Source organism: Myodes glareolus, chromosome 13 (genome assembly GCF_982192425.1).
Source record: "Myodes glareolus chromosome 13, mMyoGla1.1, whole genome shotgun sequence".
In the NCBI taxonomy this organism is placed as follows: Eukaryota; Metazoa; Chordata; class Mammalia; order Rodentia; family Cricetidae; genus Myodes; species Myodes glareolus.
In genome coordinates this window covers 77187916-77206440 of record NC_142038.1, presented here as the reverse complement: position 1 = coordinate 77206440, position 18525 = coordinate 77187916, and the positions used below count along the sequence as shown (strand labels likewise).

Here is an 18525-nt window from a genome sequence, read left to right as displayed (position 1 = left end):
GGTACGGCCATAGCCTATTCCCCCTTTTTGTTTTTGTAAACATTCTTTTAGTGTGCAGTGAGCACGCTCCACAATGCCTTGTCCTTGAGAGTTATAAGGCAAACCATGAACAAACTGCACCTCCATTTGATGACAAAAGGAGGTGAACATTTGACCCACGTAAGCAGGTCCATTATCAGTCTTTTTTTTTAAAAGATTTATCTATTTCTTATGTATACAGCGTTCTGAATGCCTGTATGCCAGAAGAGGGCACCAGATCTTATTTATAGGTACCTGGGAGGTACCATGTGGTTGCTGGAAATTGAACTCATGACCTCTGGAAGAATAGCTAGTGCTCTTAACCTCTGAGCCACCTCTCCAGCCCCCATTATCAGTCTTTAATTGATGAGGTTTGCCCCAAGCGGCCCATTCTTCTAGGCAATGGGCAATCACGTTACTTGCCTTCTCTCCAGTGAGAGGTGTGGTGTGCATCACGTCTGAACAGGTATCCACTGAAACATGCACATACTTGAGTTTACCAAAATCAGAGACATGCATTACATCCATTTGCCAGATTTTCAGCGGGAGTAGACCCCGTGGATTTACTCCAATACTGGGTGGATGTTGACGAATTACACATTGAGAGCAATCTAAGATTATTTGTCGGCATCTGCTCAAGAGAGATGAAATTTTTGCTGTAATGCTTTAGCATTAACATGAAAAGTCTTGTGAAAAATCCTCGCCTTCTCCAAAGTAGAACTCATGAATATACATTCCATCCTAGTCCACTGATCAACTATATCATTTCCTTCACTCAAGGGACCTGGCAGACCTGTATGGGCTCTAACATGCTGGATATAAAAACAGTTTCTTCTCTGCCAAATTAAATGTTGCAATTGCTGAAACAAAAGACAAACTGGACTAGAGCTTTTAATAGGTCCAGTTACTTCTAAAATTTTAAGGGCATTAACAACATAAGCAGAATCTGATATTAAATTGAAAGCAAAAGGACAAACCTTGAAGACTTCAACTACAATTTTCAACTCTACTATCTGAGGGGAGCCAGGTTGAAACTGATGCATCACAGGTTTTTGTTTATCTATCATATACACCCCACAGCCTGTCTTAGATCCATCTGTAAATACATTTGGGGCCATGAAAATAGGCTGTGATGATGTTATTTTAGGAAATATCACAGGATGCTCCTTAAAAAAATCTCAACAATGGATGTTTGGGATAGTGGTTATCTATGGTGCCATCAAAACCACATTATAAAATGGCCCAATCATCTAGCGTAGCACACAAAATCTTAACCTAATGGCTGGAATAAGGTACTATAATAGTGGTGGGGGTAGTCCCAAAATATTGTAAACACTGTTGAATCCTGGTCAGGGCCAAAGTTGCTACAGCAGTAGGATGATGCTCAAGAGATTTGGCTGGAGATATCTTGGGGTAAATCCAAAACAGTGGCCCATTTTGCCATAACAGCCCTGTAGGTTGGTGATATGTGGGAAGAATGCACATGACAATACCCTGACCTTCTCGAAAGCTCTGCAAGAAGGCATCTTGTAATCTTTCTTCTACCTTTTGTAAAGCCTTTCTTGCCTCATCAGTCAATTGCCTCAGGGAATCTAAAGCAGAATCTCCACTTAAAACATTATACAAGGGTTTTAACTCATAATTTGGTAACTTCAAATAACATCTAATCCAATTTATATCTCCTAACAACTTTTGAAAATCATTCAGGGTCCTTAAATTATCTTTTCTCAATTCTACCCTTTTGTGGAATAATTTGTTTCTCACAGATTCATGCTCCTAGATAATTAACAATTTTATCCTTCTGTACCTTTTCAGGGGCTATAGATAGTCCCTTCTTTTCAAGCAATTTAACTAATTCCACATAGGCCTGGTCCAGCATCTGTTCACCCTTAGCAGCCGGTAATATGTCATCCATATAATGAATGCATCTCAGAGCAGGGAATCTCTCTCTCAATGGTGTAATAGCCTCCCCTACATACAGCTGGCACATAGTATCACTATTTGCCATACCCTGTGGCAAGATAATCCACTCATATCTTTTATCTGGTTCTTCATGATTACAGGATGGAACAGTAAAGGCAAATCTTTCACTATCCTTGTGAAACAAGGGAATGGAGAAAAAACAATCTTTTAAATCAACCACAATTATAGGCCACGAAGCAGGTAGGGAAGACAGCAGAGGTAGCTCACATTGTACTGGCCCCATAAGCTGCATCTGATTATTAATGGCCCGTAAATCATGTAATAGACGCCACTTCCCTGATTTTTTTCTTTATTACAAAAATAGGGGTGTTCCAAGGTGATATGGATGGCTTGATGTGGCCCAGGGCTAACTGTTCTGTTATCAACTTATTTGCAGCTGTTAATTTTTCAGAGGAGAGAGGCCACTGAGGAACCCACACTGGCTCCTCTTTTTTCCATGTAATGGGAATTCCCTCCCCAGCGGCCCCAAAGAAAAACCCAGCCCCTGCTTAGAAGGGTGTTGCTGTACAGATATAGGGTCTTTCTGCCCCTGCAGTCTTTTTCCCAACCCGAAGCTTGGATGATAACCCATCTTTGTCATTATCTGCTGTGAAGCAGGGGAATACTCATTACTGAGTTTAAATCCCATGTCTTTTAGCAGATCCCTCCCCCACAGGGAAATAGGGAGTTCTAGGACATAAGGCTGAATACTCCCTGAATGGCCTTCATCGTCACTCCATTGTAACTGTCTAGCACTCATATCTGGGGCTCTTGCAAAACCTAGGCCTTGTAAGGTTTGAGAGGAAGCTTGAATTGGCCATCCTGATGGACAATCCTTCTTGGCTATAATGCTTTTGTCAGCTCCTGTATCCAACAGACCAAGAATGCATTTTCCGTCTACCTTAAGTGTCAAAACTGGCCATTGGTCCAAGTCAAGGGACGAAAAGGTTAAGTCCGTGCCCGAGGAGCCAAAACCTCTATCTCCCCTTTCTGCAGGGCAGGCTTCAAACCGCTCATGAAGACTGGGAAGGAGTAAGAACTGAGCAATTCGATCTCCAGGAGAAACTGCAGAAATGCCTTTAGGTGACTCTACCATAATTTTAACTATTCCAGTATAATCTGGATCTATAACCCCAGGATGAACTTTTAGACCCCTCAATGTTGTGGAAGACCTTCCTATAACTAACCCTACTGTTCCTGGATCCAGAGGCCCCTTAAAGTCTGATTCTACAAGCTGAACCCCTATTCTGGGAGTCAATACAAGTCTGCTGGTGGCACGGAGGTCCAGTCCTGCTGAGCCCGCAGTGGCTCTCCACGGTCCCTCGGATGCTGGAGGGTTGGCCACACCCTCTGACACGTGTCCTCATTCTGACTCACGACTGCCTATGGGGGCCCTGTGGGCAGGGGCCCCGCCACCCATTTTTTTGGATGGGAGCTCACAAGTGTGTGAGTCAAAGACCGGCCACTTATATCCTTTACAGACCGACATTCACTTGCCCAATGCTTCCCCTTTTTATATCTTGGACATACATCTGACTTAGCTAGACGCTGGCCACCAGGCCCCTGAAGGGCACCTCCTCTTTCTGGACACAGCCGTTTTAAATGTCCCATTTTACCACACTTAAAGCAGGTACCTGAAGCTCCTTTTTTCCCTTGTGTCAGCTGAACCACAGCTGCCATTAGCCCTGCATTAGTAAGCGGCCCTCCCAGCTCTCTACAAACTTTCATCCATGCCTCAAGACCTCGGCTTTTGTAAGGGGTTATAGCATTTCTACATTCCTTCATGCATTGTTCGTATATCAGCTGTTTTATCAGTGGCATAGCCTGATCTGGATCCCCGAAAAGCCTGCCTGCACCCTCAACCATGCGAGTGACAAAATCTGAGAATGGCTCAGTGGGGCCCTGCAGAATCTTAGTAAGATTGCAGCTCACTTCCCCCTGGTTGGGCAAGGCCTTCCAGGCTTTAATGCCAATACTATTAACTTGTTCAAAAACTTGAGCTGGATACCCGGTCTGCTGATTGGCAAAGCAACCCTGGCCAAGTAGCATGTCCCTGTCCCAAGCATGGTTTCCTGCTGCTTGATTGGCAGCCGCTTCCTCGTTTGCAAATTCTATCAAAAAAAGTTTTCCAGTCTAAATATTGTCCTGGGCTTAAACATGCACGTGCAAGCCCGCTCCAATCACTAGGCATCATGCAATACCGGTTAAGGGCTTCCACCTGTGCCACTGTGAAGGAAGCACGAGTCCCATAAGTTCTTACAGACTCAGCCAGAGATTTAATAATCTTAAAATCTAAAGGTTCCTCATATCTGTTCCCCTGTGAATCCTGAAACACTGGATAAGTCAATTGTAATTCCGTCCTTACTGTATTCCAGATTCCTTGGCAAAAAGAACACCCTGAGCTGCCATTCCCTCCATTCGCATAAAGAGAGGGTGCCAATGGCATTGCTTGGCATAAGGAAGGCTTATAGCACTCCTCCCTCTTAGAGTCCCTCTTCACTCTCCCCTTTTCTCTCTTTCTTATTTTCACTCTTTCCATCTGCTCTACAAGCACCTGTAGCTCTTCCTCCGAATCCACAGACTCCAAATTCTCTATGCCCTTTTCACGGTCCGCTTGTTCCGACCTCTCCTCCTGAAATATCTCTAAAGCAGCCTGTCCATTCTCTACTGCCTCATTATATCGTTGGTCCTCATGACAGCCTCTAACTAGTTTCCAAACTGAACACAGCAGCTCATTTAGAGCCAAAAAAATTGGGTGTGACTGAGATGCGCCCATAGTCAACTATTAATGTTTTCTTTTAACCTTTAACTTTTGGTTTGATAGTTTATGGCACCTGCTGTTGCTTTCAGTTTTACAGCTTGCGGCACTGCTTTCACTTTCAGTTTTACAGCTTTGCTAACCCTCCCTGCTCACTATCTACAGAGAGCAGACTACCCGCCTTTGTCGCGGAACTTTAACCCCCCCCCAACCCCCCAACCCCCCCCCCCCCCCCCCCCGCTCTTGACACGGTCACTAACCCTGCTCTTGTCGCAGATTCCCGCCTTACCTGGGAACTTACCAGTGCACTACCCTGCCTGCAGAAAGTTCTGAGTCCAGACGAGAGGTTGTGTCCCCGTAAGCCACTTGTTGTTCTCCATACGGGCCACCAATTGTCACGACTGCCTCGCCAGCAAGGAAGACGCAACACCTGTCTCTTCTAACTGTGGTTTATTCAGGACCTTTGAACAATCTTCTCACCCTCTCCCCAGGACAGAGTTAGCCCACAGCGTAAATAACCTCTGGGTAGCCAACCCCAGCAAGCCACGTGGGAAATGCAGATAGGTTCAGAACCGCGGAAGCAAGCCAGATCCTTAACGTTAGCCATATATGGAGTTGTTCACAACTGAGAGCACTCACCATCGGGAAGGTGGAAGGTGGAAACCAGTGCCACCTTTAAGGCATGGTATCATGCAGCTCTCTACAATAGGGGGAAATGCTAATCACTTTCTGAGGCCTGTGGCCTGCTAAGTCTGTTGGCATTCTTAACTCACAGTGTAGATAAGGGTCTTATCTTGTGAGCTAAGATGACTATAACCAAATACAGGTCTTTGCCCTCAGCAGGTCCTCCCTTTTTATAAGTATTAGTATGAGGCGAGTTAGAGGTCATCTAGTAGATGAGTGGCATTAACTGGGCGGGGGTTGGGGGGCAGAGGCCTGATCCTCCCATGTTTACTTCGTGGGGGAAATTTCTTTCCAATTTAGTGGAAGAAATTTCTTTTCAAAGTTACAGATGTCTTTTTGGGGAGGAGAGGGTCTAGGTTTTTATGTCAATACCTCTGGACATCAACATCTATGCAATCAGGCATGTTCCTCAGGAGACCCAGAGATGGAATGCATAGTCCTCTCAACTGCTTGCCTTGAACCCCTTGCTAGTGCCCATGTCTGTTGTGGACAGACACACATATCTCTGGGTTTTTATGTGGCTCCTATAGGAGACTCGCTCTCAAGGGGCTCTTCTAGCCCTCAATCAGCCAGATCAAGCTGGTGACAGTGGACTTGAATGGGCTTGGAGACCAGGGATTCCACCTGTTGGCAAAAATACTTAGTAAGCCTACTGAAGGCCTATGATCCAAAAGCCATCAATAATAAAAATCCTAAAAAGGGGTCCCAAAAGGGAGGGTAAGAGGGTGGTGGCCCAGGGGGAGGTGGAAAACCAGTTTTTAAACCATCCCTCCTCTTGCTCTCTCTGCTTTCTTCTACGCTCTAATCCTTTTCTGACCTTAGCCATACTGTCTCTAACTATTCCAGTGTGATCAACATAAAAACAACATTTTTCTTTTAAGGCAGTACAAAGCATCAAAATCTAAAATTCTTAACAAACGCATTAAACTCAAACATTTACAGGGTGTATCAAACTTCTCTCAACATCTATCAGCAGTTACAAATATCATCAGGTCAATTCCAGTAAGAGTATAATGACATTGTTGTTATCAAATACCAGTTCCAGTCTCTGAACAACATTTAAACCTTTAGTCTGCCCCCCCCACTTTTTTTTTAAAGATTTATTTATTCACTATGAATACAGTATTCTGTCTGCATGTACGCCTGCAGGCCAGAAGAGGGCACCAGACCTCATTACAGATGGTTGTGAGCCACCATGTGGTTGCTAGGAATTGAACTCAGGACCTTTGGAACAGCAGGCAGTTCTCTTAACCTCTGAGCCATCTCTCCAGTTTCAGTCTGCCCGCTTTTTTAGTGAAGAGGGGTTTTAGTAATTTTTTTACTTTGAGTCTTTCTTTTACTGGAGGGAAATCTTAGGTCTTAGTTCTTAGGTTTAATATTTTAATCAAAATCAGTTCTGTGTCCCAAAGATTAAAACAGTCAGATGTTCAGTCTGCATTTCAGCTCCAAAGGAAACAGGATTCAAACTGCAGAAAATTGTAGTCACCATGGTCAGTTCATCTTAGCAGGGCCTCTGTGTCTGTGTCCCAAGTCTGGAAGCAGCTCAGCATCTGTTCCTCAGGGCAGGTGGTGTTCCTGGGCAAGGTGAGCAGGATTCCACTACCAGAAGCAGGAAACACATCTTGGCAATTATCTCAGCAGGGTTTCTTTGTCAGGAATCTCTGTAGGCAGAATGGCACCCCGCAGTGCAGAGTGACAGCAGTGACAGGTCCTGCCAGGCACTCCTCTCTCTCTGTGGGGGCAGGGAAGACTGTACCTTGGACTCTTCTCCAACTCCTTTCTCCAACTCCTCTATGGGGTGTTTGCAGCTATGATACCATCAGGTCTGCCACTCCTTTACTATATATGCAGTCAACTCATCCAGGTTTTTTTTTTTCTGAGAAAAAAGAACATAAACACATCCTTGACCCCCAATATAGGCCAGGTCTTTTTATAATTCTTTGCAAGGGTTTTTGTACCTTGCCTTAGCAAAGGCCACCTTGGTGCCATCATGTCAGATCTGTCTGCAGATCTGTCTGCAACTTTTATCCTCTTAAGTTGTTTTTAAGGAGCCAATATCATGCTCCACAATTTTTTTCATTGTTAACCATATATGTTAACAATAGTCCTTCCATTGGAAGAGCCATTTGTAAAATTTAGCATAATATCTTTTAAGGGATCTTTAGCTATAACATTAGCAAAATATAATTCTGTGAATTGCAGCAACGATCATCTGGGAAAGATTATTATTCTGGCCATTAAATTGAGCAAATACAATTGTCCAAGAATCACTATCTTAAATTTATCAATTATCTATTGCTTAGTATAGGAAACATTGATAACAGTCAATGCTCTGTTAAACTGTCTCTTAGATTCCATCCTGCTCTTTTGTATTAGATAAGCTACTGCTTTAAATTAGGAGTTTAGTATTCTAACTGGCAAAAATAAGAAGATACAGCTATAAAAAGCATTCTGGGTTTTTTTTTCCCATAAAATTGCTGTAGAAAAACAGCAATGAGAATTGTAGAAAAACAGAATGAGTTTTGTACTAAATACACTTGCTATAGCTGAATCATAATTAATACACTGTATTTATTGATTATCACTTTACCTGTTGATCTACACTCCACTTGCTTGAGTACCTGTTTGGCAGCTTTTATAAGCTCTCTACTGGAAATTTAAGAATTTTACTTAGTGGCTTAAGTCTCTCATAAGAATATTATAATTAAGGCTTTAACCACTGTATATCTAATTAAAAGTTTGTAAACTATCCTCCTCTTAAATTGAAAGTCTGCCTAGCTGATAGGAAAATGGAAAAAGAAAGCATATTTAACTAATGATGCTGGCCTAATTAGACACCAACATGTAGAAGAATGAAAATAAATCCATATTTATCTCTATGCACAAAACTCAAGTTTAAATGAATTAAAGATCTCAACATAAAACCAATCTCACAGAAGAAAAAATTAGAAGTATACTTTGGTACATCTCAAACACAGCCTCAATGACACAGACATTAAGAGAAACAATTAATAAATCAGATTTTTTTAATTGAGAAGCTTTTGTATAGCAAAGGATATGATCATAAGACACAATATCAGCCTATAGAATGAGAAAATGTCTTTACTAATCACTAATCTACTCTAAAGCATATAAAGAACTCAGGAAATTAGACATCAAAAGAACAAATAATCCAATACAATTAAATGCTATAGACCTAAACTGAAAACTCTCAACAGATGAACTTAAAATGACTGAAAGATACTCAAAAAATGCTCAACATAACATCCTTTAGCCATTAGAGAAATTCAAATCAAAACAACTATGAGATTCCATCTTATCCCTATAAAAATGACCAAGATTAAAAACACTGCTGACAACTTATGCTTAAGAGAGTGTGGGGTGAAGAAAAATCTCCTCCACTGCTGGAAGTGCACACTGGCACAGCTGCTTTGGATCCTAGTATGGCAATTTCTCAAAATTAGGCAACCGTCTACCTTAAGACTCAGTAATACCACTTTTGGGCCTATACACAAAAGATACTTACTTAACCATACCATAAGGACATGTGCTTAACTATGTTCACAGTAGAATTGCTTTGTCATAGACAGAGTCTGAAAACAACCCAAAATACACCTCTTCTGCACATATGATAAATGAGAGACAGCATCCTTTACAATAGCATATATACCATAAAATACCTTGGAGTAACTCTAACCACACAAATGGAAAAACCTGTATGATGAGAACTTTAAATATTTCAAGAAAGAAATTTAAGACGTCAGAAAATGGAAAGATTTCTTATTCTCTTGGGAAAGTAGAACCAACATAGCAAAAATGAAAACCTCTCTGAAATCAATCTACAGATTTAATCAAATGCTCATGAAAAGTTATAGCAAAATTCTTAACAGACCTCGAAAGAGCAATCCTCAACTTTATAAGAAAGAGATAAAAACTCAGGATAGACTGAACAATCTTAAAATCGTATATAATCAAGGAACCTCTGAAATGCATTACAATCGTTGACTTTAAACTTTCCTACAGAACCACAGTACTGAAATCAATCCATCTTGGATACAAATTTACATGCCTATAAACAGCAGATTTTTGACAATGAAGCAAAATTGTGGAATGAAAAAGAAGCATATTTAATCTGCTTATTTACTTTTTATTGTCCTGAAGCTATAGTTTTCTGAGGATACCTTATTTGCAAACCTATTTTCCTGAAGTTACACTCTCTGAGGCTACCTTATTTGCAAACCTACCTTTCAGCAAGTCTGTATTCTGATCAAGCTGCCAACTTTATTTTTTCTCAGGAGCATTATATAGTAAAAAGGCAGGGGGGAGGGTAGGATGCTGGAATGGCAGGTCTGGAGACATCCCTAACTGATAGGAAGAGATAAGAAATGCTGAGGGTCTGTAAATGTTTCCAGGGGGAAATGTTAAACACTTTCTGAGGTCTGTGGCCTGCTAAGTCTGCTGGTATTCTTAACTCACAGGGTAGATAAGGGTCCAGAACTTGCCCTAAAGAGGTGAATAGCTTACTTAACTTGTGAGCTAAGATGACTATAACTAAATATAGGTCTTTGCTTCCGGCACACCATGACCAAAGCTACTTTAGGAGAAAAGGGTTTTTTGGTTTATGCTTCCAAATTACTGTTCATCATCAAAGGAAGTCAGGACAACCAAGCAGAGCCGGAACTGGGAGGCAGGAGCTGACGCAGAGGCCATGGAGGAGTGCTTCTTACTGGCTTGCTTCTCATAGCTTGCTTGCCCTGCTCTTTTATAGAATCTAAGACCACCAGCCCAGGGATGGCACCACTCACAATATGTTAGGCCCTCCCCCATGAATTAATTAAGAAAATGCCCTACAGGCTTGCCTATAGCCCCATTTATGTACACATTTCCTTCTTATTTTTCATTTTTTTATTTCTTCTTTTCTCACATAATACATCCCAACAGCATCCTTACCCCAACACCTACCTTGTCCCCAGATCTACTGCTCTTTTCCCTTCAGAAAAGAGCAGGCTTTCTGGGGATAGCTACCAAACACAGCATAACGATACATTAAGACTAGGCCTAAATCCCCATATGTCAATGCAGGACAAAGCAACCCAGAAGGAGGACAGAGGTTCCAAGAGCGAACAAATGAGTCAGAGATATTAGAAATACTTCCACTCTATATACATTTTCTTCTTTCTCCTCTTCCTCCTCTTCTCATTTCTTCTTCTTTCTTCTTCCCCTCATGTGGAGGCCCGGAAATGTGAACATTGAGTAAAGATTAGAGAATTGGACCTTACCTCTAGTTCCTTCAAGGTTATTGTGTTTCTACCTCAAACAAGGGTCCCACCTAGAGGCGGAGCAGAGAATTCCGCTCTCTCAAGGTTATTGTCAACAGGTGTGGCCAATAGCCAGATCTTGTACTCCAGGAATAGAGAAGTAGATTGTTCCTACCTCAAAGAAGAGTCTAAGGATCCAACTAAGATCCAGTTTCCTTTATGGAGATAACAATGGATTCCACCCAGGGACTGGTTTGCCTACAGAGTATTTTGGTCTAGGGAGTAAGTGTGACTTGGTGACTTGTTTTGTTCTAGCAACAGAATGTTTAACTATGAAGGTTGCACGAGAACTTCAATTGGTATGTTCATTTTCTTGTATCATGTTAAGACAGTCTTCTGTCTTACTCCTACCTTTTGGGGTCAGGGGTATTTTAAGCAGTTGGAAATTAAGTGTGGGCGAATTTCAGTACTCACTGGAATTCCCTCCTGATACTATCATATATGTTTCTCCATTTTTATTATTTCCATTCGCATTTTCATGTTCTTTACCGTATTTCTAAATTCCCATACCTCTACCCTAGCAAGAAGTATTTGTAGCGAGGCTGGTCCTCGACCCCCTTCCTTCCTCCCTCTCTCCTATGTGGGAAGTCCTTCCGTCTATGTGTTGCTTTTATTGGTTAATGAATAAAGAAGCTGTTTTCGGCCAAAGACTTAACAGACTATAGCCAGGCTGGAAAAGATAGAGAGAGAGAGTAGGCAGAGTCAGCGAGACGCCAGGTAGACGCCAGAGGGGAAAGACATGAGCTGCCAGCTAAAACCTTGCAAGTAGGCCTCGAGCCTCATGGCAAAATATAAATATAAATGGGTTAATTCTACATGTAAGAGCTAGCTAGCAATACACTTAAGTAACTGGCCAAGCAGTAATTTATATAATATCGTTTCTGTGTAATTATTTCGGGAGTCTGGGTGGCCAGGAAATGAACAAGCAGCCTCCTACAATCTCTCTCTCTCTCTCTCTCTCTCTCTCTCTCTCTCTCTCTCTCTCTCTCTCACACACACACACACACACACACACACAAGCCAGGGTTTCTCTGTGTTGCCCTTGCTATCCTGGAACTTACTTTGTAAACCAGGCTGGCCTCAAACTCAGAGATCTGCCTGCCTCTACCTCCCAAGTGCTGGGATTAAAGCCACCACTGCCTGGCTTGTATTTCCTTGAGGTTTCCTCCTCTTGGATGACTTTAGATTTGTCATAACTTTCCAGCACACATACTTAAACCTCAATTTCTATTTCTATTACCTCATACTGTTTCTTCTTCTCTTATCCTACACTGCTGCTTAGATAAGAACATTAGAATGTCTAGCTTTTCCCTCCTCTTGCTCCTTCCTGCTGTAGGAAGTCTTACAGCCAGTGGTTACCTGCCCATTGGGATGTGGCCTCTTATACTATATAAGCCTATGTAGAGCATACATCCGCTCTCTTTTTCTGGCTGCAGGATTTGGTTTCTGATCACCGTTTAAGCAGAGGATTCTGATTTGTGAGTCTACCTCTAAATAAATAACCATCTATTTCTCAATTCTGAGCTAGTGTGGGATTTCTTTTAAGCATCTTTCTTCATTTGGCACTCATGTGGATTCAGACTCCATGCCTACCAGGTGGATGGCCTACGGCCTGGCCAGTCCACAGCCCAGACAGTCTCCCAACCCTGCAGTTTTCATAGAATCCCCACCACCATGGAGTTTACTGAATGTGGCATCTTGGAAATTTCCAAAGCTCATGCATGACTACTTCATTCCCTGGGGCAGTTCCTTGCTGCATGGCGACTTGTGCAGCTTCTGGTTTCTGTCCCCTGCCCGTGAGTTCTGGTTTTCTTTTTCTTTCTTTCTTTTTTTTTTTTTAAGATTTATTTATTGTGTATACAGTGATCTGTCTGCATGTGCATCTGCAGGCCAGAAGAAGGTGCCAGACTTTACTACAGATGGTTGTGAGCCACCATGTGGTTGCTGGGGATTTACTCAGGACCTCTGGAAGAGCAGTCAGAGTTCTTAACTTCTGAGTCATCACTCCAACCCCGAGTTCTGGTTTTCTTGCTCCACGTATGGAACTGATTAATTGCTTTTAATTTGTCAAACAAAGCATATTTCTCAGGATTTAACCAGTACCAAGGCAGAAAACTAAAACAGCTCAGGATGATTCCTGTCACCACCAGTTGCATTGCTTCTACTTGCAACTCTGCAACCATGACATCTGCAGGATAATAAAGATTATAGTTTACCGGATCACATAACAGGTAATTAATAAATCAATATAGCAGATTACATTAATATTGCAACTTTTAGTAACTTTTTTGCTAATATTATGGATTGTATTATGTGAGGCTTATATGGTTATGGTAATACTTCAATTTGTTAGGTATTGGGACTCAGTTTTCTTCACCATATTCTATCATTAATAAAGAATATGGCACTTTTAGGAATGATACAATCTTTACAGACTAATAATGAACAGCCACTTGACAGGATTAATAACATTGAAAATCAAAAGTTGCCTGAAAAAATTAAAACTATTAAAAAGGATGACATTAATTTGATAGACAAAATTGAATCCATATCTAAGGGTACTAAGAAGTTAGCTGAAAGAATTCATAGTGTTGAATTTGACAATCAAAATTTGTTAAAAAGCTATGATAAATTAGCAGATAGACTCTCTCTCCAGGATATCAATCTACACACTATTCAATTAAGTCCAAAGATGAGATGTTATCTTTAAAGGAGGAACTTCAGACCTTGGAATCACAAGTGCAGAATAAGGACCAGAGACTAGGTGACTCAATGAAATCAATACACACACGCACACAGAGGGGGGGGGCAGGAGATTCGGGCTTTACAAAAGACAATAATAAAAAGATTTAAAATAATTGAGGAGATTATTGGAGCTGATGAAGAGGGAAAGAAGGCACAAGATAAGATTCAACATCACCAGTAACTGTTAGAGATGACTTACCCAGGGTTTGAGCTTCCTACCCTATAATCTACTCTGACAAAGCATCAACTTCTAAAGGCCCAAAAGGATCCAAAGAAGGTGGATGGATATCTATAGGAATGAATGATCTAAAAGAAATTAAGCAAGCTGTTGTAACTTATGGCTTGCATTCCACATTTGTTAAGATGATAAAGTTCATGGTCTTCTAGGATTAAAGCAATGCCACATAACTGGATTCAGTTAGTTTCAGCAGTCCTGTATGATGGACCTCAATTAATGTTTAAAATTTATTTCAGAGAAGAAGCAAAAATTTTTGAACAAGAGGGAAAAGCAAAAAGACTTGTCTCTATGCCACCAAGCAGCCTTAAATGCTTGGAACAGGATTCAAGAACTAGAAAAACTAATTGAATCATATGCCACAGTTAAACAGGGTCAGAGAGAACCTTTTACTGACTTTTTACAAAGATTAATGAAGGCTGTATAAATAAGTAACAGACCCAGATGCTAGACAAGTACTTATTGAATCTCTCGGTTTTAAAAATGTCAACTTAGAATGCAAAAAGATACTTGGGCCTTTAAAGGTTAGATCAGCAACTATGGATGAATGGATCCTGCATACAATGGACATTGAAATATTTGACTATAATACTGAATCTTGGGTAGGAGAAGCAATTTCCAAAGGAGGAATGAGAAGACATCAAAATGCCAAATGTTTTAATTGTGGTAGAATAGGACATCCTGTGGATGTGAGTATCATTACTCCAGAATCTTGGTATCCAAATTGACCTCTTCAAGACGCAGATGTTGAAATACTAGAAATTGGAACCATATCTCAAGTTAAACAAAGCACGAGATGGGTTGACTGTACTGGACTAGAAGGAAAAGAAGGGAAGCTGAGACCATATGTGGCTAATATTGCAATACATTTTTGGGGTTGTGCCCCGCTGCAGCAATGAAATACCTAGATTAACATTCCTGCAGTCCCAGGAACTCATAATTCTGGGAAGGATATTATGGATATTATACCATATATGGATATTATAGTACTATACACAAAGGTCACCATCCTTTCAGTCATTCAGCCTGTACAAAAACATAAAGCAACTAGCAAACCTTTAGAGGCACCAACAGCCCAAACTTTAAAATGGTTAACTGAGAAACCAATACGGGTTAAGCAGTGGCCTCTAGCTGAAGATAAGTTGCAGGCTTTAGAAAGTCTTGCCTAAATGGGAATTACAAATTGCTCCTGAAAAGATTCAAAGAGGATACTCTGTTAATTACCTAGGTTACAGAATAGATTGACAGAAAATTAGAACACAAAAGGCACAAATTAGGAGAGACTGGTTGCGGATTCTTAATGACTTTCAAATATTAGAAGACATTTCCAGTCTACAACTGGCTGTTGGGATAACACCTGATCTAATAATTCATTTAAACAAAACCTTAGATGGTGATAAAGACTTGAATAGTCCCAGAGAATTAACAGATGAAGCAGAAAAGGAACTGACAATTGTTGAGGAGAAATTACAAAAGGCACATCTGGATAGGGTGAATCTGAATCTTAATTGTATTCTAGTCATATTGCCTTCCAGATTTCTCCTATAGGAATTTTAATGCAGAGGGATGATATTATCTTAGAATGGATTTTTTTAACCACGTAAACCAAGTAAAAAATTAAAAACTTATGTGGAAAAACTCTCTGAATTAATTATAAAAGGTAAATTGAGAATTATGTATTAACATCTGTGGCTGAAGTTTCCAGACAGCCTAGCATTGACCATGTTGCTTAGTTATTAGTGGCCAAGCTTATACAGATCTGTAAAGAAAGGGAGCAAACTGGCAAGTGATGGTTCTGATGTGTTCTTGGATTCAATTTGCTAGTATTTTATTTAGTATTTTTTGCATCAATGTTTATGAGTGAGATTGGTCTGTAATTTTCTTTCTTAGTATTTTATTTCTGTGGTTTTCATATCAGGGTAATTGTAGCCTCATAAAAAGAGTTTGGCAATGTTCCCTCTGTTTCTATTGTATGGAATAATTTGAGGAGTATTGGTATTAGTTCTTCTTTGAAAGTCTTGTCGAATTCTGAGCTGAAACGATCTGCTGCTGGACTTATTTTGGTTGGGAGACTTGTGATGACTGTTCCTATTTCTTCAGCAGTTATAGGTCTGTTTAATTTGCTTATCTGGTCTTGATTTAATTTTGGTAAGAAATATTTATCCAGAAAGTTGTCCATTTCCTTTAAGTTTTCCAATTTTGTGTAGTACAGGTTTTCAAAATATGACCTTGATAATCCTCTGTATTTTTCCATGTCTGCTGTTAAGCCCCCCTTTTCATTTCTGATTTTGTTAATTTGGATATTCTCTCTCTGCCTTTTGGTTAGTTTGGATAAAGGTTTATCTATTTTGCTGATTTTCTCAAAGAACCAACTCTTTGTCTCATTGATTCTTTGTATTGTTTTCTTTGTTTCTATTTTGTTGATTTCAGCTCTCAATTTGATTATTTCCTGCCTTCTAGTTCTCTTGGGTGAATTTGCTTCTTTTTGTTCTAAAGTTTTCAAATGTTCTGCTAATTCACTAGTGTGAATTTCCAGCCTCTTTACGTAGGCATTTAGTGCTATGATCTCTCCTCTTAACATGCTTTCATTGTGCCCCATGAATTTGGGTATGATGTGTGGTCATTTTCATTGGATTTTAGGAAGTCTTTAATTTCTCCCTTTATTTCTTCCTTGACCCATCGATGATTCAGGTGAGTATTGTTTAATTTCCATGTATTTGTGGGTTTTCTGGAATTATATTGCTGTTGACTTCAAGTTTTTTACCACGGTGATCTGATAAGGTGCACTGGGTTATTCCACCATTTTTTGTATTTGTTGAGGTTTGTTTAGTACGTGGTCTATTTTTGAGATGGTTTCCATGAGGTGCTGAGAAGAATGTATATTCTGAATCAGGTCGTTGGCTCCATCCTGGTCTGTCAGTGTCCCAGGGCTGGGTTGGCTCCCAGCTTCTGTTTCCAGCGGAGCTTTGGATGAAGGTTTTATGGTGACAATTAAGGTAGTCATCAATCTGACTACAGGGGAAGGCCAGTTCAGATACCCTCTCCACTATTGCTTACAGTCTTCGCTGGGGTCATCCTTGTGAATTTCCGGGAAATTCCCTAGTGCTAGGTTTCTCTCTAACCCCATAATGGCTCCCTCTATCAAGCTTTCCTTGCTCTTCTTTGTCCTTCCCCCAACTTGAACATTCTGCCCGCCTCAGGTTCTCTTTCCCACTCCTCTACTCACCTCCTTTCCCCCCTCCCCCATGCTTACAATTTACTCAGATCTTGTCTAATTTCCCTTCCCGGGGGATCCATGTATGTTACTCTTAGGGCCCCCTTTGTTACCTAGTTTCTCTGGGGTTGTGGATTGTAGTCTGATTATCCTTTGCTTTATGTCTAATATCTACTTATGAGTGAGTACATACTATATTCATCTTTCTGGGTTTAAGTTACATCACTCAGAATTTTTTTTTCTAGTTCCATTCATTTGTCTGCAAATTTCAAGATGTCATTTTTTTTTTCTGCTGAGTAGTAAACCATTGTGTAAATGGCCGTATTTTCTTTATCCATGCTTTAGCTGAGGGTCATCTAAGTTGTTTTCAGGTTCTGGCTATTATGAATAAGGCTGCTCTGAACATAGTTGAGCAAATGTCCCTGTGGTGTGAGTGTACAACCTTTGCGTATATGTCCAAGAGTGGTATTGCAGGGTCTTGAGGTAGATTGATTCCCGATTTCCTGAGAAACCACCATACTGATTTCCAAAGTGGCACAAGTTTGCACTCCCAACAGCAATAAAGGAGTGTTTCCCTTATTCCATATTCTCTCCAGCATAAGCTGTCACCAGTGTTTTTGATCCAAGTTATTCTGACAGACCTAAAATGGTATCTCAGAGTTCTTTTGATTTGCATTTCCTTGATGGCTAAGAATGTTGAGCAATCCTTTTGGGCCATTTGAGATTCATTTGTTGAAAATTTTGTTTAGACCTGTACTCCGTTTTTTAAACTTGATTTCTTGATAATTTGTTATCTAGTTTCTTAAGCTCTTTTTATGTTTTAGACATCAGCCCTCTGTCAAATGTGGGGTTGGTAAGGATTTCCCCCCCATTCTGTAGGCAGCCATTTTGTCTTGACCATGTCCTTTGCTTTACAGAAGCTTCCCAGTTTCAGGTCCTATTTATTAGTTGTTGTTCATAGTGTCTGTGCTACTGGAGTTATATTTAGGAAGTGGTCTACTGTGCCAATGAGTTCAAGGCTCCTTACCACTTTTTCTTCTATGAGGTTCAGTGTGGTTGGATTTATGTTGAAGTCTTTGATCCATTTGGACTTGAGTTTTGTGCATGACAATATAGATATATTTGCATTCTTCTACATGTCAACATCCAGTTATACCAGCAACACTTGTTGAAGATGCTTTCTAATTCCATTGTATAATTTTAGCTTGTCAAAAATCAGGTGTTTATAAGATTAATATCAGGATTTTCAATTTGATTCCATTGATTTCCTGTGTCTGTTTTTGTGCTAATCCCAAGCTGTTTTCTTTCCTATAGCTCTATTGTGAAGCCTTAAGTCAGGAATGGTGATGCCTCCGGAAGTTCCTTTATTGTATAGGATTGTTTTGGCTATCCTGGATTTTGTTTTTCCATATGAAGTTGAGCATTGTCCTTCAAGGTCCGTGAAGAATTGTGCTGGGATTTTGATAGGAATTAAATTGAATCTGTAGAATACTTTTGGTAAGACGGCCATTTTTACTCTATGTTAATCCTACCTACCCAAGAATATGGGACATCTTTTCATTTTCTGATATCTTCTTCAATTTTGTTCTTC

At 40.4% G+C, this 18525-nt stretch overlaps 1 protein-coding gene across 2 annotated transcripts in view; it reads right to left on the bottom strand.

Annotated features, from left to right (window-relative positions):
• Positions 1–5173: 5173 nt before the first annotated feature.
• The window catches only part of Rock1 (Rho associated coiled-coil containing protein kinase 1), a 147462-nt gene continuing 134110 nt past the window's right edge, over positions 5174–18525 (bottom strand). For both annotated transcript variants that reach the window (XM_085676327.2, XM_085676328.2), the window contains exon 33: positions 5174–7298. In XM_085676327.2, coding sequence (XP_085532453.1) covers positions 7274–7298 — 25 coding nt within the window. In that variant the 3' untranslated portion in view covers positions 5174–7273. The remainder of the gene's footprint in view (positions 7299–18525) is intronic.